The 21,192-nt window shown below is 31.7% G+C and overlaps 2 protein-coding genes across 7 annotated transcripts in view; one reads left to right on the top strand and one right to left on the bottom strand.

Moving 5' to 3' along the window:
• Nucleotides 1-21,192, bottom strand: part of LOC105317327 (contactin-2) — a 37,762-nt gene that overhangs the window by 3,687 nt on the left and 12,883 nt on the right. The window contains exons 10-11 of the mRNA XM_066075908.1: nt 1,589-1,750; nt 1,220-1,396 (exon numbers count right to left, since the gene is read on the bottom strand). Of these exons, the coding sequence (XP_065931980.1) occupies nt 1,220-1,396; nt 1,589-1,750 (339 nt within the window). The remainder of the gene's footprint in view (nt 1-1,219; nt 1,397-1,588; nt 1,751-21,192) is intronic.
• Nucleotides 1,836-20,012, top strand: LOC117681894 (N-lysine methyltransferase KMT5A-like). 6 transcript variants are annotated; one of them, XM_066075902.1, is made up of 9 exons: nt 1,836-2,165; nt 5,246-5,341; nt 13,221-13,283; nt 15,199-15,295; nt 16,374-16,533; nt 17,270-17,465; nt 17,728-17,799; nt 18,565-18,642; nt 19,708-20,012. In XM_066075902.1, the coding sequence occupies exons 3-6, from the start codon at nt 13,254-13,256 to the stop codon at nt 17,460-17,462; spliced, it is 480 nt and encodes a 159-aa protein (XP_065931974.1). In that variant the 5' UTR covers nt 1,836-2,165; nt 5,246-5,341; nt 13,221-13,253; the 3' UTR covers nt 17,463-17,465; nt 17,728-17,799; nt 18,565-18,642; nt 19,708-20,012. The 6 variants fall into 6 exon arrangements, 5 of the variants coding, with proteins under 5 accessions (XP_065931974.1, XP_065931976.1, XP_065931977.1 ...); XM_066075904.1 differs by lacking the exons at nt 1,836-2,165; nt 5,246-5,341 and adding an exon at nt 4,144-4,342; XM_066075905.1 differs by lacking the exon at nt 1,836-2,165 and having other exon boundaries at nt 5,109-5,341; nt 17,270-17,422.

The raw sequence follows: 21,192 nt of genomic DNA, 5'->3' as shown, positions 1-21,192 counted from the left end.
CATGAATACAGTCTACATGTTTGTCAAAATAATCGACATGAAAATACTTAAATTTGGCGATTTTAATATTTGTGAAATTTCAATAACAAAAATAAGCCAAAATTATATCCCCGATAAAAAAAAAAAAACAAAAAAAAAACAAAAACAAAAACAAACAAACAACAACACCCCCAGCTTTATAGTATTTATGTTTTAAGCCAACCTTCTGAAATTTGACAATTTGTCTTTTTAAACACAGAAATTAATTTTAAAAAAAATGATAAAAAAAAACTTCGCTCAGTTTATGAGAGTTATAATATTTAAGGGGTAAATGTACCTTAAGGATGACGTTTACTCAGAATGAAAAAAAATTCCACTGATGATAATGAAAAATCAACTATTGTGTGTTATAGACCTTACATGGTAGTGTTATTCTTCACTTTTAAAAAAGTAGGTCAATGACCTACTTTTTGAGTTAATGGCCATTGAATAATATTTGAAAATTTGAGAAAAATCCATAAAAATTTTAGACTATGATTGAGATTTTCTTAATTGTGAAAATAATACAAATTTCCTAACTCGTTGACAAATGAAATACAGTTTATAAATGGTAGTGACATTAAATTGATACAAAGCATTAAGTTTTTATTCACAATTTTTATAGATATTCTAGTCGGAATTTCCTCTATCAGTTTTCAAATTACTACCCATTTTTGATTCAATATTACAAAAAACTGAATGATGATAATGCTAAAACATAAATGGTATTAAACTAAGTATATTGACTTTTCTCTGCTGGCATAAAATTTATATTAGGTCAATGATCAAAATGTTGAGATATGGTGTCTTTTATCATTTTTAGGCATTTTTCAATATTTTTGTAGTGTGTGCCATGCGATTATCTAAACTAAAAAGCAAGATAAAACCAACAGAAAATATGCAAAAATATGTTGACTAACAAATAAAATCTTAACTTTAAATATTATAGTACTACAATAAATATTTCAGTGGAAAACAAAATCTGAAAAATTTAATCCGAATTTCCCCTGTTTCGCTAAAAGTCAAACTTTGTCAGAGCCTAATTCCATAATTTAGTAAAAATATCGATTGTTATGCCAATAATAATTCATTTTATAAATACTTTTTGTATTTAAAACAAATTTTACTCATGAAATTAAACTTTTTAACAATCCGGATTTTAGAACTCTGAGTAAACATCGTCCTTAAGATGACGACTCACATGTGACGGTGACGCTGTAGTGGGTTGTTTTTATCGTGGAGTTCCCTTTCCTGTTCGTGGCATACAGGGAATACTTGTTTCCTGTATCAGTGCACAATGGAGGGAACACGGTCAGAATGGCCGTGATTTCACAGTCATAAGTACACGTCATGGTCTGGTTAGCACTGTATCTGGAGTCTTTGGTAGAATGAACAAAAATCAAGTCTTATTAATATGTAAATGCCTTACACGTTCTTAATAACACTGATATCTTTTGATATCACATATCAAATTTGCAAATACACGAAACTAATTTAACTTGTCAATTAGATTTTACGAACTACGGATCTGGATAGAATTTAGCCATTCCAGTTAAAAGTATAATCATACCTAAGGGCAAAAATGAGCTCAAAGATTTTTCATGTGAGATGCCCCACGTGATTGTGGCATTTGGATAAGTCCTTATAATACTGGTCACTGTGATGGGGAAACTGTCATTGTATGGGTTTCTACGATATTCATTTAAAACCACTGACTTTATATCTGGAGCATCTGTGAGAAAGAAATATATTAGTTCAATGTATGTTTGAGAAATTACTCATTGGATAATATCATTGCAATGTATTTTGTGTGTGTGTGTGTGTGTGTGTGTGTGTGTGTGTGTGCGTTTGTATCATGCCGACACCTACGACATGTACTAGTTTACACACGTGCAACTTACTACATTTTCAAAACCTACGACACAAATCCGTGTAGTAAGTTTGCAGAACCCCGTAAATCGGGTTTTTCGACCATGATTTACCCAGAAAATACAAAATTATAAAAAGTGTGAGTTTCCGGTTTACACATGAATTTTGTTACACACGATATCGAGTCTAAATGGGGATGTTACACACTTTGCCCCTTTGCCACATTTGCGCATGCGCAAATTCAACTTCCTATGGAAATAATGGAAACGCAAAAGAAGGTACGATCACTTATTTCTTTCATGAAAAATTAATCTTTTGTTGATTTTTACACCAATTTTCTTTCGAATATATAATTTTAGATCATTTGTTTAAATGCGACATCTGATTTTTCGTTATTCTGCAGCTAAATTGAGGAAAATTTACATGTCTTTGTGTGTGTCACCTCATAAAGTTGTAGATGGTTAAGATGGTTTTCTTTTACGTTTAACTGGGTTTAATTTCGGTAGTAGTCAAACACATGTAGTGTGTGCTTTTTTTAATTTGTGTTTTAAATAATCATTTATTTCATTACAATTTTAGTATACCATTGAAATTTTTGATAAACTCTCAAAAAGTTAGAATTTCCTCTAGACTTTAACAAGTTGCATGTAGCACAATCGAGAATTATGTGCCTCCTGCATGTTCTTCTAAACATTTTAGGGGTTTTAATTGTGAAAATGTGTTGTTATTAGTTCGGGTAATTAAAGAATAATGAAGAAAAAATTAACATTAACTTGGAACTTTTCAAATTTAGACGCTCTACAGTATATACTTTTTATCAAGAGGAGAAAAATATGGATTTCCTCAAGGGGGTCAATAATTTTTCATAGGCCTTAACTGGGGAATCTTTTAATTATATTCTCTTGGAATTCACAACAAACAATTAATCATGAAGAAATAAACAATATGTTTCTTAACTTTCAAATTTACACCCAACACATTTTATCCAAAATAAAGAAATATTTTCTGTTCAACGGCTTTAATTGTGGAGTTTCTTAGTAACGTTCTCTTCAATCAATCAAGAAAAATTAGCAAATTGTTGCTCTATATTAATCACATATTAATTCTTTCATTAAATTACACCCTCATGAGAAAACTCTAAGTTTCAATTTAATGCCCCCCAAAAAATCAGTACGGTAAATCACTTATAAAAACCCTTTAATTTCATGAGCTTAATTTTTGCACCATAATTTACTCTTCCTTGCATTAAAACAAAGAAATGATTATTAGAATAATTATTAGGAAAAATCCTATTATTATTTACATAAACACCCATGGGGAAACCCAAACTTTTCATTTTAACGTTTAAAAATCAGTAATGTTAAACCCTAATTTATCCTTAATGACATTAATACAAAGTAATAATCAGTATTAGTTTAAGGGAAAGGCTCATTTACAAATTGCACCCCAAAGGAAAAACCTTGTTTTTCATTTTAATGTTAAAAATCAGTATTAAATTGAAAATCCCTTTTATCCTTTTTTTTGAAAATCCTATTATCATAAACTATGACCCATATGAGGAAACACATTATTTTCTTTTTATCGTTGAAAAATCTGACAGGTATAGTTAAACATTTAGGAAACCACATGCATCTTTCAGGACCAGAATGTACACCCTAATTCCCCCTAATGACATTATTACAAACAAATAATCAGCATTAGTTTGAGGAAAACCCTTTTATTAAGAAATTACACCCCCATAAGGAAACCAATAATTTTTAATTTAATGTTTAAAATTTAATACATGCAGTAAATCACTTAGAAAACTCTCTAAATCTTTTTTATTATTATTATTATTATCATTTGCACCCTTATTTATCTTTCATTACATTGATACAAAGAAATGGTTCTAATAAGTTTAAGGAAAGATCCTATATGTAGATATATATGAAGTTTGATCCCCATGAGGAAACTCATTTTTTTTTCATTTTAAAATTTAATAAATCATTATAAAAACAATACCCCCCCCCAAATCTTTCGGGATCAATTTTTACACCATATTCATCCTCATAATTAATGACATCAATGCAAACTTGTAAAACAAAAACAAAAAACCTACAAGAGAGCTAAATAAATACTGAATCTTGTAAATTTAACACTCTCCAAAAGTAAAAAAATATTCTTTAACAAGGTAATTATTTAAACAATTTTACTCTGCTTCATTTTCAAATTCATTGAAGTTTACCTCTTCTTTTTTTTTAAATTGAAGTTTATTGATTTGAGTGCTTGTAATACATATGAGAACAATTCTTTGTATACGAGTTGACCTGTATACGAATTGGTCTGTGTACGACTTGACCTGACAGTGTTACGACATATCCGGTAAAAAAATGTCACAAAACAAACCCCTCCATCCTGCATGCTTTATACGAATTACTACAGTCCCCCAAAAAGGAAAAGAAGCTACGTAAGAACTGTAAGTCGTTTGAATAATTAGTGACAATCTTGTAGGAGAAGTTGAACGTGTGAACAAGTGTAGAACCTCTCTGCGTTTCGTCAGCATGTGCATGTGTTTAACAGCTGCACTTGTAATGTAACGTGATCAAGTCCAACACAATCTCCTAATTTAGCTACATAGCTTGGTTATAACACTTTTTTTTTTTTAAATTGACATTTTACATAACATGTCTTTTTTTCTTGTATTATTTTCATAAAATTATTTTGCTAAATAAATGAGAAATTGTTGGAACATATTAGTATGATTTTGATCAACGAAATCGATGCAATGCAATGATAAACAATAATTATTACCGTCGATTGACTAGATAGAATGGTCTTTTCTTAAAATGACACATGTCCAACTAACCCGTTTAAATGATAGAATTTGTGCCCTTTACTGTAATTCTTAGTAGCAAATGAAAAAAGAAATATCTCGGTTGTGTCTTGCCTATATTTTCATTTGATTGGTCTCAAATACCTACAATGTTGCTCATTTATAATCCCATTTTACCACATTAACGGTTTTGGCAATGAAATCACTGGTCGCCATGTTAATGATAAAATCCGAGATATTTCGAGTGCAAAATGGCAGGCAAATTCAAACAGAGACACTTTTTGCCTAGCTCTGCTGGGGTTTGAACCAGGGTCCTCTGGCACACCAGTCAAGCACTCTACCGAGCGAGATAAAGGGTTAACCCACTAGCCAGAGCTATAGTAGGAATGCAATGTACCTGACTCTACCACAGATATATTAACAAAATGCCTTTGTATGACCCATTATATTAATAATGAAGATTTTGTGGACTTAATTACATATGCATTTTCAAAAAGGTTTGTAATATAAATGCTGTGTTTTACCCCTGCAGATTGTTTTTAACAGACTTAAAGTCGATGCGAAGCAGATCCGCTTTGCAGCTGCTACATTGCAAGTATATGGGACGAATTCTTACTGTGACCTGAGCGTAGCCTGGTCACGGTAAGATTTTTCTTTCTTTAGATTGACCAATACTGAATAGGGTATAGATTTGGCGGTGCTTTAAATGTTTCTGGGTGTTGTTTTGAAATCTTTTTTTTTTTCTTTGGCTGATGTACGCTATATTATTGCTGATAGTAATGCAATATTGCTTTATTTAGAATTTTGTCCTAAAAACTTATATTGGAAGCCATTTTACCATTTACGAATAAATCAATAAGTTCTGAATAGCATAGCTGTTTCCATGGAAATCGAATGCAGATAAAAAGTTTTAGCCCTATTTAAACACCATCAATTGAACCTATTGAAAAGAGGTTTGATGCATACCAACCAGCTATTGGCAATTCTTTTAACCTATACAGTTAATTTAATTTGCATGGATTTAACAAACAAGATCACTATAACAATACTTTAGACTACATGTAGTTTCTAAATTCTAATATCTTGTCGGAGTACAGTTGCCGCACCTCCATTTATCATTACTGTGGTTCAATATGATTTATTTAAGACTTAGTAAGAAAATTTAATGAATTCCAGAAGTAATTGTTTTAATCTATTTCTTCATATAATCCTGAAACAGACAAAAACAAATTGAGTTTTTGGAATTTGTAAAATGGCAGCTTAATAAGATTTTTCATCCTTCTGCATTTTTTAAAATTTATATCCTGCATGCTTATATGGGTATGTAAGAATAATACCAAAACAACTTTTGATAGAAGAAATCTTGTTACATGTGAAAATATAAGGCGTCAACAGACTATTTTATGCACATAATAACGTTGCAATGACCTGGCAAAGCAAAAGTTTAATATTGGTTGACTAATGTAAGACTGTAGTATTGAATACGTACATGTATATGACCGCAAAAAATGAAACTACTGCAAAATTAAACAAGCATTTTAAGTGTATAATATTAAAGGTAATGATTTTTTCTCCAACTTTTATTTCCATAACTATTTGCTATTCAACATATGATCTATTCGGAACTGGTCAATGACTGTATGAATAAAATTAAAGATTTACTATAAATTACAAAAGAGGTAGCCCAAGGTAGCAAGGGACAGTTTCGAATAAAGTACCCGTCAATATTTTTGTAAAATTGAGAGTTGCTGTACTTGAAGGCTTATGAGTGTTGCTAAAATTCATGAAATGATTTTTAATGATTATCATTAGTTAGAGGGGTGTCTATTGTTGAAATTGATATGCAATATGTAGGCCCCTTATGTTAGGTACATGAGAATCAGAAGTAAAATGCGAAACCTGCGGCTATGACTGTTGTGCTGACTTTACACAGTGAAATTGCAAGTTACAGACGGGAGGTAAAATAACACGAAAAGTAGGTGGATGGGACATTGAAAACTAAACACCGGTAAGTTTGTGACATGTGATAGTGCAACATGCACGCGGTACGGAAGGTCAACCCTCTGCAGGGAATTAGCTGGGGGAGGTCTAAAAAGCTGAAAAATCATGAAAAATTAGCAAAAGATGAAAGGGTCAAAATCTCATAAAAACCAGTGTGTAGAGAATTTTACAGGTTTTGATTAGTAATTTTCTTCAGAAATTGGTGATTGGCCTTATAAAGAGTGAATTAAAGGTATTTGTGCTGAATGGGAACTGAGGAAATTCTAGTTACAGAGTTCCGAAGACATGCATCCCTTGGCTACAAAGAATTGTATCAAAAAAACTGTCCCCTGCCACCTTCAAGACTACATGGTATTTTCATATTTCTCCTTTGAGTTTAATTTTGAGTGGATTTTGTACCATAAGTAATACATTTTGTGAAAATGGATGATTTTCTTGGCTGTAGATGTCATGACATGATTTATTAGCCAAAATATTCAAGGGGAGTAACTCCCTCTTCAATGTGTAGAATGACCACCACTAGAGTAAATTGGCTTAGAGAGTAGGCATTTCCTATCCTGATGACAATTAATAGGCTTAAGTTAATTACTGTGATAAGAATAAATACTTTAAAACAGTTTTTATCAATTAAATCATTAAATTTATGAATTTGCAGCCATTTTGCTGTCTGATTTTATGAAATAACATTAATCCACCTGACTTATATCACCCAATTTTTTTAAAACAGCATATTTTTATTTCAAATGAACTTTACATGTAGACAAATGCAGTTATCAAAGTATACAATATGTCAAAAAACTGAAGTTTTTGCTCCTTCCTATCAAAAAATGGTATTTTAGATGTATTTACAGAATTGAAAAAGCCACCCCTTCTTTCCAATGGACTCCATTACCATTACATGTAGGATATGTAAATGTACATTTGACCTTGAAATAACATCTGCTTTGATAATTACTCTTGAAATGAACAAAAAACAACATATTTTTACCCTTTTAATGTATATATGCATCAAAAATGTAGAAAAACATGTAAAATTTGAACATTTTTCATAGAATTCTCATCGGTCCCCAGGTACCCGGGTGTGTTTGAATTTCATTTTAATTAAATGCACACATCACACTTGTAGGTCTTACTAATTTAGCAAAGTTAAAAGGAGACTAGAAACCAGACTATATAAGATATCCACTAAATATGATTATAGGCTTAGTTTTTCATGAAAACAAGAAATCACATGTAGGGCGACATGACTTTTTGTGAATAAAAATGCTACAAATCATCCATTTACCAAAAAAAATCAATTTTAGATATCAGTGATGGTTGTTTTCAATTATGTGTAAGAAATGACTCAAGGAAACTGCCACAAGTTTCATAATATTAGGTTAAAGTGTTCAAACTAATGCTTCATGTCAAAATCAAAAGATAGGGGGAGGGTATACATGTAAAGGGATTTCTAAGTGATGTGATGCTTTTATCCTAATAATATCAAGCAGATGTATGTAGTATTGAATAAGGTTTCTTATTTAAGGAGGTTGAACAACAGTTGACCTCTAAAAGATTAGGTAAAGATGCTTTATTTATGGAGAGCCCTGTGAATCTGTGTTAAACAGAGGAGAGTGGAAATGGTGGGTTCACTTAAATGGCCATATTTTTATTAAACCTCAATGGAATTGGCAAAATGTGGTGTACTTTTTTTCAGAATAGCATAAGCTTTTTAATTTTAAGACAAGATGACTTTTCAGAGAATGTTAGTGTATGTTAAAGGTAGCAAGGGACAGTTTCGAATAAAGTACCCGTCAATATTTTTGTAAAATTGAGAGTTGCTGTACTTGAAGGCTTATGAGTGTTGCTAAAATTCATGAAATGATTTTTAATGATTATCATTAGTTAGAGGGGTGTCTATTGTTGAAATTGATATGCAATATGTAGGCCCCTTATGTTAGGTACATGAGAATCAGAAGTAAAATGCGAAACCTGCGGCTATGACTGTTGTGCTGACTTTACACAGTGAAATTGCAAGTTACAGACGGGAGGTAAAATAACACGAAAAGTAGGTGGATGGGACATTGAAAACTAAACACCGGTAAGTTTGTGACAAGTGATAGTGCAACATGCACGCGGTACGGAAGGTCAACCCTCTGCAGGGAATTAGCTGGGGGAGGTCTAAAAAGCTGAAAAATCATGAAAAATTAGCAAAAGATGAAAGGGTCAAAATCTCATAAAAACCAGTGTGTAGAGAATTTTACAGGTTTTGATTAGTAATTTTCTTCAGAAATTGGTGATTGGCCTTATAAAGAGTGAATTAAAGGTATTTGTGCTGAATGGGAACTGAGGAAATTCTAGTTACAGAGTTCCGAAGACATGCATCCCTTGGCTACAAAGAATTGTATCAAAAAAACTGTCCCCTGCCACCCAAGGGGACATTTACTTTTAAGTTGAAGTTTCTGACTAGCTTAATAATAATTCGGATGCTAAAAAGTTAAAGTCAAGTGAAGAAAAAGAGTAAAAATAGATATCAAAAACAGTTTCTGTGGTTCAGGAATAAGGTGCACCATCCAGTCTTTAATCTATCTTTCTATAGACTATCAGATGATGAATCAAATTGCCTTAAAAATAAGCCCCTTTCTGAGTTTCACATCACTTTATAGCAAGATACAGAAATGCCTATTGGGGGCAGTCTGCAGAAATCCAACCCAGAATATTGGTAACAAAAAACACTAAATTCCTCTCTGACACAAACAAATAAAATTATTTCAGGGGGAGGGGATTGTAGCAGCTCATCTCATGACTTGAGGGTGGTACATTTAAAGGAAAAATTCAAATTCTAGATGGGGAGGGGGTGGTATATCTGGATGGAACAATGCATATAAAAAATGGCAGGTGAATAAACAAGGATGTTTTGCAAATAGGACACATGTTGAAACATTAGATTGAAGTCATCATGGTAATACATGTAATTCATGAATTGTTCATGTCTAGTTGTCTATTTCTTGAACACCCAGCTAGCTACATGTACATCATTTTGACTATGTCTGTGGTTATCTGAATCTAAGATCAAGCAAGAGGAGATTTGATATTAGTATTGACCCAAATTGTTGTTTTAAAAATTACAAGAGCCTTTTTTATTTATATTACAGAGATAAAACAAATACATACATGTATGGAGAACTCTCTCGGTAGTGTGCGCATGATGTATGAGTTGTTTAATTGTATGGTCTAATTTCAATTTGGTTGGACTGACAATTTATGAATATGAGCATTTTTACTTTCTAATTTTCTGTCTAAAATGTTAATCAATTAAACCTTAAAATGAGTTGTTTAATCTGCGCAATTCTCATCTGGTTTAAGGTTGAGGCTGACTTTAGTTTGCATGGTTCATGTTTTTGTGCATTCTGATCGAGTAAAATACAGTGTATTTCAACCTTTTATGATTTTTATATAGATATAGACATTTATTAAATTGAACACAATAAACACATGATAAACAATTTTTTTTCAACAATTTTTCTGTGGTTTGGTAGGTGAGCATTGCCATTGATCTTGCTTTATATGTCGACATTATGATAAAATGAAGCTTTGTAGGAGTATATAGGAAAAAAGAAAAAGTAAAAATTGTAACCCTTTGAAATTGTATACACTAAATGATGGTATCTCCAGGGTTATTTTGCTTCATTTTGAATGAATCCATCATAGCAATTAATCTACATTTGTAATACATGTACCCAAAATACATGTATATAGCAAAATTTATCAACTGTTCATATTTTGAGATGACCCTCACTTAAACTAGATGGTTGAATTTAGTATTTTTTACATATAAGGTACAAAATGATATTGCTAATCGCGATATCACAATTCAAAGAAAATCTCTATTGTAGTATTTTTTTAAATCTGCTACGAAGTGCGGAAAATGAAAATTCTCTAAATATTCCTATAGAAAAATATACCTGTATTTTGAGATTGCCCCCAAAAAGAACCAGATGGTTGCTTTTTCTTTTTTTTTAAACTAGAGCTGATGTAAATTACATATGGTTAAAAATAAAGAGGTTTTCTAATGGGTTTTTTTTATGCACCCCCCCCCTTCCCCAATCGACCAGCTTAAATTATACTTGAGTTCAGGAAATCAGGGACATATTACATGTATGTACACTCAGGTGCCAAAAGTAGGTCAATTTATTTTTTCTTTTCACCATATATTAATTGAAAATTTCTTTTTTTTAGAATTGTTAAAATGAAACCCTTTGACCATGTACATTGAAAAGACTTGGATTGATACATTAAGAATTTTTCTAGCTCTTTTTGCATCTTATTTGAATATTTTTCCAACCTTCTATTACTGAAATTTAATATAAACAGTTCAAACTTGAGTAAGATTTTTCGGCTCATACATTGCAAAAAATATTAATAGAGCTCCTAAAAACTATCTCAGTGTTAATGTGTTTGAAATATTCAAATTTTACAAATGAGTTGTCAAAAACTAATGTACGACAACAAGTGGAAATTGAATCTACTATGCGGGAAATCAATATCACCTTCTTCAAAATCTGACCAATAATCTGACCTGAAAACCTTTTTAAAAAAAGTCTTGTTTTCGATGAAATATATAGGGAAAAACAAAAAATTGACATACTTTTGGCGCATTAGTGGACAATCATGTAATAATGCCTGATATTCATGGTCTGTGTGTTGCCTCTTTACCAATCTTGTGCAGTAAGTTTCAATTGAATAACATATACATTATTTTATACATGTGAATCAACCCACCTTGTGTAATGAGTTTTCTTGCAACCAACATTTACCATGGTTGGTTGCATTGCCAACAATTTTATGTATTTCATATGCACATGTAGTGTCAATTTTCTTGCCAATATAATATATATTTCCTAGACACATATAGCAAGTTTCCCAATTACACCAGTATAAATTCACCTCACAGATGTAGTGAGTTTCATTGCCAATTAATGTACATTCCTACACACATGTAGTGAGTTTCTTGTCCATATTCATTTAAATTACCACACACATGTAGTGAGTTTCCTTGTCCATATTCATTTAAATTACCACACACATGTAGTGAGTTTCCTTGTCTATATTCATTTAAATTACCACACACATGTAGTGAGTTTCCTTGTCCATATTCATTTAAATTACCACACACATGTAGTGAGTTTCATTGCCAATATACAGGTAACTCTCAATGGCTCGAACTTTGATTGGATCGAAGTTCTTGATCGCTGGAAGTGAGTCTAGGGTCCCGATTTTTTCCCCTATATAACTAAGCAAATTTACTATTGATTTCTCAAACTCTTGATCTCTCGAAAACCGTTAGTAAGCTTGATCTCTCTAAGTCAAACTGCAGTCCCGTTCATAATCTATAGTTTCTTACTCTCGATACCTCAAAGTCTCTGTGTATCTCCAAGAGCTATACCTAAATAACACCTTAGACGCGGGACTTGTGTCACGAGTTGTTTGTTCAGGCGGCACTTGTCCTGCAAGGTGATAATTGTTTGATGACTGACTATACCAATACCTAATCTATAATTATCACAACCGTTTTACGATAATTTGGAGACGCAATGAAAATGAGAAATTAATTGAGATGAAACGATAATATTGAGCCATGGTCAAATTTTAGAATTATAAAACTGTTAAAAGTATGCTTATCAGCATCATTGTCATTGTAATGATTATATTGCTGAACAAGTTCTTACAGCTGGTGAAGGACCCTTACGTGGGAACAATGGGTAATACTTAGTTATCACATTTATGACATGTTAATCGTCTCGCACTCCAGTAGTACTGAGCAATTTGGTCTTAATATGATGCATAAAATAAATAATTATATTATGAATTTATTCAATAGTTGTTTGAATTTAGTTTTAAAAACATCCAGTTCTGTATATTTTACTGAAAAGAAAATGTTGTTTAAGCATGAGCGTAAGGTTAGCACTAATTAAATGGCTTAATCATAACATCCGGTAAGACTAATTTTAAAACCCATTGGTCAACCCAGAAAATTCCGAACTCTTGAAAACTCGAACTCTTGAAACTTCAAAGTTTTTCCTTGGACCCATGGACTTCCAGCTATCGAGAGTTACCTGTACATTAATCCTACACACATGTAGTGAGTCTCCTTGTCCATATTCATTTAAATTACCACACACATGTAGTGAGTTTCATTGCAAATATACCTTTCCACACACATGTAGTGAGTCTCCTTGTCCATATTCATTTAAATTACCACACACATGTAGTGAGTTTCCTTGTCCATATACATTTCCACACACATCATGTACATGTATAGTGATTTTCACTGAATTGGATTTCATGTGATAAATCAATAGTCATCATGAGGTGATAATGATAATAATAATTAAGGTGAAAAGTTAATAATTATCCACCTTATATATACATTTAGTATAATATCTCATAACTCACATTAATGAAGTATGGCATCTCATATAACTCACATTTTAATTTGTATTGGCATTCATGTACAACTTCTTCTTCTTCTTTTTTCTAGCTTATGTAAGTTATAAAGCAGTCAACTAAAAAGATGGCAGCTTATTCAAGGGGGAAAATTGCAGTAAGTGAAATTTTTAACATTGTACATACAGTTGAACTTTTAAGGTATATTTCAAACAACAGTACATGTGTATCGAATACCATTGATATGTTAAAGTTATTTGGGTATGCATATCTCTCATTCTTTAAGTAAACATTTTACCGGTGATATCTCAAATTCTCATATTTAGATGTTAATTCTTGTTTTTGCTTAGTGTGACATATTGAAGTTTTCTATAATTGTCATACAGTCACAATATATGCTCAAATTGTTTTATCAGCAATTTGAACAAAATCAGTTGCTCGGTCTGTTTTGTTTGTAAGTGAAATTATCACAACAGAAAAGTGAATTAATCAATGGTTTTATCAAATTTATGATAATAAAAAAAACAATGCGACAGTATTAAGTATTACAGTCCCTTAAACCATCTACTTTCCCATTTTTTCGTGCATTCACCATGCGCTCACCGTGCATTCACCATGCGCTCACCGTGCACTCACAGTGCGTTCACTTGCACTCTTCACTCCGCTCCTTTTGTGCACACCGTTCAGAAAGCGCTCATTGTGCGTTCACCTTTGTTCACTTATCGTTCACAGTTCACTTATCGTTCGAATTCAGTCCGTTTTCATTCATTTTCATTCGGAACTTCAAAAATGAAAGAATCGATCTCAGCAAAATGAGGAAAAAAACCTTGCGTTAAGGTGAAAGGAAACTAATATTACACATAAAGCATCATTTTAATTAGAATTTAATCCGTGGAATTTAAAGTACACATTCTTGAGCAGGTCTGTTTTTTGCTGTTGTTGTTTTTATCACTCTCCTAAACAGGCATTTTTTTTGTTGATCCGAAAATGGCTTAAGTATGCAGTTACTGTGAAAATTTTATGTTACACAATACAGCGATAAATTGATACAAAAATAATATTTAATGATTCCTTTTAAGATAGTCAATCCAGTCGTTTAAAAACAGAAGAATTCAATCAACTAACGATTCGACACATATATATATATATATAAATATAAGAAACAGACATTGTATTTGTGTATTTTTCACGATTCATTAAATAATAATTCCTTCGATTCCAAATCACAAACATGTCCATGTTTGACAATAAACTGTCTTACTGAACAGATCAACTTAAGATAGTAAACATAAATGCGTGTTAATTTATAGATTAACAATGGTTTTATGTATTATTTAGACATTTTTATCATTACATTACTCGATTATCTGTTGATAAAATTAATATTATGGTCTTAAATTTGGTTTTATTTAACTGTTATTCCTAAACATGCATAAATGGTATGGTATAACTTTAAAGATAATACAGGATAGATATTATTTGCAGGATAGTCGATAGGATAGGACTGTTTTGTCAACTTTCAAGATAGCAGCACTGTACGTGTAGTTTATTAGCATGTTTTTCCTGATTTCCGTCAAAATACAATGTAAGGATAACCATCGAGACACTCCGAATAAATCGTTCATCTTGCGTTCACATATCGTTCACCGTTCATCGTTCAGCGCATCATGTGCACTCTGCCTTCGCTCATCGTTCACCTTTCATTAGCGTTCACCAGATTCCGTTCAGCGTGTGCTTACGTAGAATGTTTCAGGCACTGTTTCTGTAAAATTAGCATTCTAATTTATGTATGTAATATATCTTTTTTATGTAATATGCACGGTGTCAGGGCTCTACATTAACTTTTTTTCCTTCTTGTCCATTCGGACAAGTGATTATGACCGTGTGCATTATATAAGTAATATTAATAAAGTTTTTATTTTGATCTTGAAATAGTTGAAAAGGAGTTTGCAAACCAAAATGGAAGGCCTTAAGATAATTTGATTTTAAAATCAATGTGATAGTTTAAAAGACAAATTTTGCATATTTTGAAATAAAACTTTTTTCTAATGAGTAATTTATTTATGTGCTAGAAACAACGAATAAGCCCTAAAAGAGAAGCAGAATTTATGTGTCGTTCTGGACTGGACTGTGATGCATTAAAAGTTGAATTGATCAACAGAAGAATTGGTGAGTTGATACACATTTTTTACTACTATACATTAAAATAAAAGACTCGAATTTTTGGGCTTTAATATCGAGAAATCAGAAGAGAACTGTCTTTTGTTCTTTATTTTTTAAACATCATTGGCATTTGAAGATTACCAGTTTGTTTTTATTTTTTCTCAATCAAGCTTCGCTTATTAATAATTAACGAAAATTCCTTATAAAAATCCGGAATCATCTGGATTTTTTTTATTCTACAATCTTGCGCATGTGCATTCCATTCACGCTAAATCACGGGAGGCTCTTTAGTTTATGTTTCCACAATATCACACTTGCATGGATAAACTCAGAAACGATAATACACATATGTTTAAATTTTCATTCAAAATTTGCTATATCCTGAGAGTTTGAATGTCAACATGTTGTGTAAATTCGAAGTGAGTAAAAAACATTGGTAAAAAAGTGTTGAATTCTTCATTAATATGAATTAAATTTTTAGAAGAAAGGTATTTACAGCCTCAAAATGGTTTGTTATGATAATTTGACTGTTAATCACAATGCAGCTTCAATAATTTTCTCCAAAACAGTTTCGAAGCGATTATGCAATTTTTTGCTACATTACGGGTATATGAGAGGCATTTCAAATGTGGTGGAGGCCTGTCCCGAGACACAGTTAGATTATTCTAACTAAGCAGAGTGTAGTGAAATTAATAGCATTATTGTAGGCTTAAAGCTTGGTTATGTAAATATGGTGTGTCGATGTATCTATTTCGTGAATGTCCGATATCATATGCAATATGTCAAACTGTGCATGCACGGGTCAGAGTCTAGTGTAATAGAAAATAGTATCATTTCTTTGTTTTTATGTACCAATCTACTCAGTTTCACACATTTGTTTCCCTTGATTATGCAGATCCTTAAATGAAAAATGTCATTAGTTTCTGGAACAATTTTAGCCCCTTGCATTTGATATCATAATTATATAAATAATTCCATAATAAAAGGCATTTATAAATAAATTAGGTTTTGTACATGATTTGTGAACACACTGTACAATCATGTAATGCAAAATATTCACCAATATTTTTTTTCTTATTTTAAGGATATGGGGTTTTTGCAACTCAAAATTTTCCAAAAGGAAGCTTCTTGGTAGAATATGTTGGAGAGAGAATTGTGCCCAAGGAAGCAGAAGAAAGAGAAAAGAAGCGCAAAATAAAACATACTAGTTATATGTTTTATTTTAAGTGGAATGGTCTGAAGTGGTAAGCAAATATAATATATTTATTGTGATTGTTATGAGAGAGAGAGAGAGAGAGAGAGAGATACAATTGTTTTATTTACCTATTTTAGATTTTTTGTAATACAACTTTTTCTGGTTCTTATGAGAATGTGAAATTGATATCCATATACAGTTTACTAGATGCTGGGAATTGTACAATTTAGGTCAGATTTTGATGACAGAAAATTAATTAGAATTTAATTTTAAAAAATTGTGTTTGAATATTCTCACCACCCTGGCAATTTGTTTTTAGAAATTGCAGTGTTTGCGGCAGGTTATGAGTTCTGAGAATTGGCAAAAAACCATTGTTACGTACATTTCAACTAAATATGGAGATGAAAATGATATCCTGTATAACTCTTTGCACTTTATAAAGGAAAGTAAAGTGAGCATGAGATAAAAAGTTTTATACAATGATTAGGTATTTTCTATTACCATGATTACACTATAATTCAGTGAATAAATCATTCTGACATCTTTGCTTGATGACTAAAATAACACTATGCATACGTAACAGGATTGGAAATATAATGACGGCCAAACAGAGATTTGAACCAGGGCATCCAGAATCACTAGATATGTACTCTACCAACTGAGCTATATATGGCCACCGATGATCAAACCAGTCCCACTTTCACACATATATGTGTAAATTCATTTTCATTAAATACCGGGTGCAACCCTGCAAAAATCTATAAAATTACTTTTTTTGTTTGTAGCATTGATGCAACTAACACTGAAAGAAAGGGGAAGTATATAAAGGACGAGGAAGTCGGAAGTCCGTTGAATAACTGTGTTATGCGCCTTTTGGTTACCGAGAATTATCCAAGGCTCTGCCTCTTTGCAAATAGAGATATTAAAGCTGGAGAAGAGTTAAGATATGATTATGGGGAAGCCAACCTACCTTGGTGACAAGTATGTGACAATTTTAATAATTGTTGATGTGTTAATGTGATTTAAATGTCAAAAGGATTTCAAAAAAAAATTGCACATGGTTTAACATTTCATATTGTTTTTTACAACAAGAATTAGTATAATCAGTGAATCAATTAATTTTTAACCTGTATAATATTGAGTTTACTGCGCGAGAGTACATGTAGTTCAGAACTGCACAGTAATCAGTAATAAATACTAAATAATTTAATAATAAATTGTTACAACTATTGTTCTCTTTAAGATTCACCTGATGATAATCCATTTGATGATAACCCATTTGATGTCAACCAGGACAGTGAGGAGAACAATGAAGGTTACTTTTACTTAATGTTTCTAGTGTTCATTTTGATTTGATACATGTACATGTATTAAAATGTATTTAATATTTATGTGTAACATATGTCATAACAAATACTGGTACACATTTCCTGCACATGTGGTGAATTTCCTTTCCATTTTGAATGCATTTCCCACACATATGAGTGAATTTCTTCGCAAGTGTACATTTACTACACATGTAGTGAGTTTCCTTGTCCATATTCATTTAAATTACCACACACATGTAGTGAGTTTCCTTGTCCATATTCATTTAAATTACCACACACATGTAGTGAGTTTCCTTGCCAATATACATTTCCACACACATGTAGTAAATTTCCTTGTCCATATTCATTTAAATTAACTTTTTCAGTGTTTTTGCTTGTGATAACATATGATAACACAATTGATTTTGTACTATACAGTCCATTAAATTCAAATAACGTATGATTTGGGCGCAAGCAGGGTTTGCTTATTCATATTCAAATATTTAATTGTACAACTGCTGGAAATTGTCAAATCCATCATAAAGCCCTCGAGCTTCATTGGATTTGATCATGCCCCGACCAAAATTATCACCCCATAAAACATGTACTGAAAGAATGATTCCTTATTCCTTAATAACTACCACACACATGTAGTGAGTTTCCTTGCCAATATACATTATCTTCACACTGATACTGTGTAATTTCATACCTTTTGTGCTACTTGAGGTGAATTTTTATCGAGATGTAATTAACATTGTATATTGTATCAGCAGTTCCATGTAAAAGTAAAAAGCTAAGCACAGAGAGATCATCATGCCCACCCCATGCAAAACCTGAGGCTCAAGGACAAGGTATTATCTTTGATTATATAAATTTAAAACTTTTTACGGACACCACCTGCCAGTTGCCATTAGTGACAGTAACTTAATTGCATATAAATTAGGTATTGTAGATTCAAGTTTGTTCAAATTATGGTCCCTGGGGGTAGGGTGGGGCTACAATGGGGGATAAATTATATATAGAGAAAATCTTTAAAAATCTTTTTCTCAAAACTATTCGGCCAGAAAAGCTCAAATTAAAATGGAAGCATCCTCAGGTAGTGTAGATCCAAGTTTGTTCAAATCATAGTCCCTGGGGGTAGGGTGGGGCCACAATTGGAAGATCAAGTTTTACATAGGAATATATAGAGAAAATCTTTAAAAATCTTCTTTTTTAAGACTATTAAAAGTATTTGGCCAGAAAGGCTTAAACTTGTGTAGAGGCATCCTTGGGTAACTATGTAAATTCAAGTTTGCGAAATCACAGTCCCTAGTGGTAGGGCGGGGCCGTGATGGCGGTTTGGATTTTTACATAGGAATATATAGAGAAAATCTTTAAAAATATTCTGGGAAAGTTTTCGGTCCTAATTTTAACTCAGTACTTAGTGTGAAAGCACGGGTTATGCAGATTTAAGTCTGATGAAACCCTGATTCCATAACGAAAAGTGGTGCCACAAAATGGGGGGGGGGGGCTATTTAGGAATAAAGAAAAATCTTCTTACAAGTACAACAAAAGGGGCTTGGTATTTACCAAAAATAAAGAGGTGGATAAAAATTGGCAGATTTTCAAGTTTTTACTGTACTTACCTAGGTAGTTGTCAAGATATTTTGATACTGTTATGCTAATTTGATCAGAATTGAGGCAATTGTTGCTCAGGTGAGCGATGTGGCCCCTGGGCCTCTTGTTTAAATTCTTGGATACAATGAATGAATGAATATCTTTTTACTTTATTTCATACAGTTTTAACATTCAAAGGAAGGATACCAATTTTTGAATAAAGACTATACATTTGGGCTGAAGAACAAATAACCTTAATGACAAAAATATGATAAAGATAGAGCAATTTTAAAATAATAAAATCTTATTTTTTTTCACAGCCAGTGTTCAACGTCACACATGGACTGCTGTAGAAAGGCATCCTTGGAGCGACAGTTTAATAACTTTATCAAACTAGGGAAAACTCCTGGTCAGCTTGACTGTTTAAACGCCATTAGGAAGGAAAAGGCATTATCAGGCTTCACTTGGCGCAATGTGAAGTTTGCTGTCAAAAACATAATACCTCTCGTCTGAGAAGTTGCAGAAAATGAAATTCCAGGTGGTCGCAACGTTAAATTTCTATGTGTTATAATTATGTTACCGTAATGAAGTTCGAATGCATACTGTTTGTGCTGTATTATCAATTTGTTAAGGATGACGTTTACTCAGATTGAAAAAAAAATCCACTGATGATAATGAAAAACCATCTTTTGTGTGTTATAGACCTTTGCTTGTATTGTTATTTTTCACTTTCAGAAAAGTAGGTCAATGACCTACTTTTTGAGTTAATGGCCATTGAATATTTATTGAAAATTCAAGAAAAATCCCATAAAATTTTACACTATGATTGAGATTTTCTTAATTATAAAAATATTACAAATAATTAAACACTTTAAAAATAAGATACAGTTTACGAATGGTAGTGGCACTAAATAAGTACACAACATTAAGATTTCAGCTTCAATTTTTAAAAATAATTCAATCCGAATTTCCTCTATCAGTTTTCAAATCCCTACCCATTTTTGATTCAATTTTACAAAATATTGAATGATGATAATACAAAAACATTTATGGTATTGAAATACTTATATTGACCTTATTCTGTTGGCATAAAATTTATATGAGGTCAATGATCAAAATTTTGAGATATGATGTCTTTTATCGTTTTTAAGCATTTTTCAATATTATTATTATTCGTGCCATAAGATCATTTTAATGAATAAGTGAGGAAAAACCAACGGAAAATATGCAAAATTCCGTAGACTTAAATATAAAATCCTAACTTTTAATATTAGACTACTGCCAAAAAACTTTTAGCAGAAAACAAAATCTGCAAAATTTAGTCCGAATTTCCTCTGTTTGGCTAAAAGTCAATTTTTGTTTGAGCATAATTCCATAATAAAGTAAAACTATTGAATGTTTTGTCAATAATAATTCATTTTATAAATACTTTTTGTGTTTAGAACAAATTTTACTCATTACATTGAACTTTTTAACAATCGGAGTTTGAGAACTCAAACCCTGAGTAAATAACACCCTTAATAACATTATGCCAGTATCTAAATTTAATACAGGGTGCATGCATTTGTGACAAATGCTTATTGGCTTATACAAATGTACATTTATTTTTTTGTCTGTTATTCTACTTCCTATTCCATGAAACATTTTGAAATGGCAGAAATGGGTAGACATTATTTGATATTTTAATTGATAAAATATGATCAGAAATGTAAAGAAGGGCACGCATCATGCATGATAATGTCAATAATTGATTGAAATTATTTGAATTCATAAACAAAATTCCATATATCATGAATTACTATGAA

This window comes from Magallana gigas, chromosome 2 (genome assembly GCF_963853765.1).
Source record: "Magallana gigas chromosome 2, xbMagGiga1.1, whole genome shotgun sequence".
Taxonomy (NCBI): domain Eukaryota; kingdom Metazoa; phylum Mollusca; class Bivalvia; order Ostreida; family Ostreidae; genus Magallana; species Magallana gigas.
The sequence above is the reverse complement of the archived record's forward strand: the minus strand, read 5'-3'. Positions and strand labels throughout refer to the sequence as shown.

Coding starts and splice junctions, on each gene's coding strand:
- LOC117681894 (XM_066075902.1), top strand. CDS start 13,254: ATGGCAGCTTATTCAAGGGGGAAAATTGCA. Junction 13,284..15,198: donor ATTCAAGGGGGAAAATTGCA/GTAAGTGAAATT, acceptor TTTATGTGCTAG/AAACAACGAATAAGCCCTAA. Junction 16,534..17,269: donor AAGTGGAATGGTCTGAAGTG/GTAAGCAAATAT, acceptor TTTTGTTTGTAG/CATTGATGCAACTAACACTG.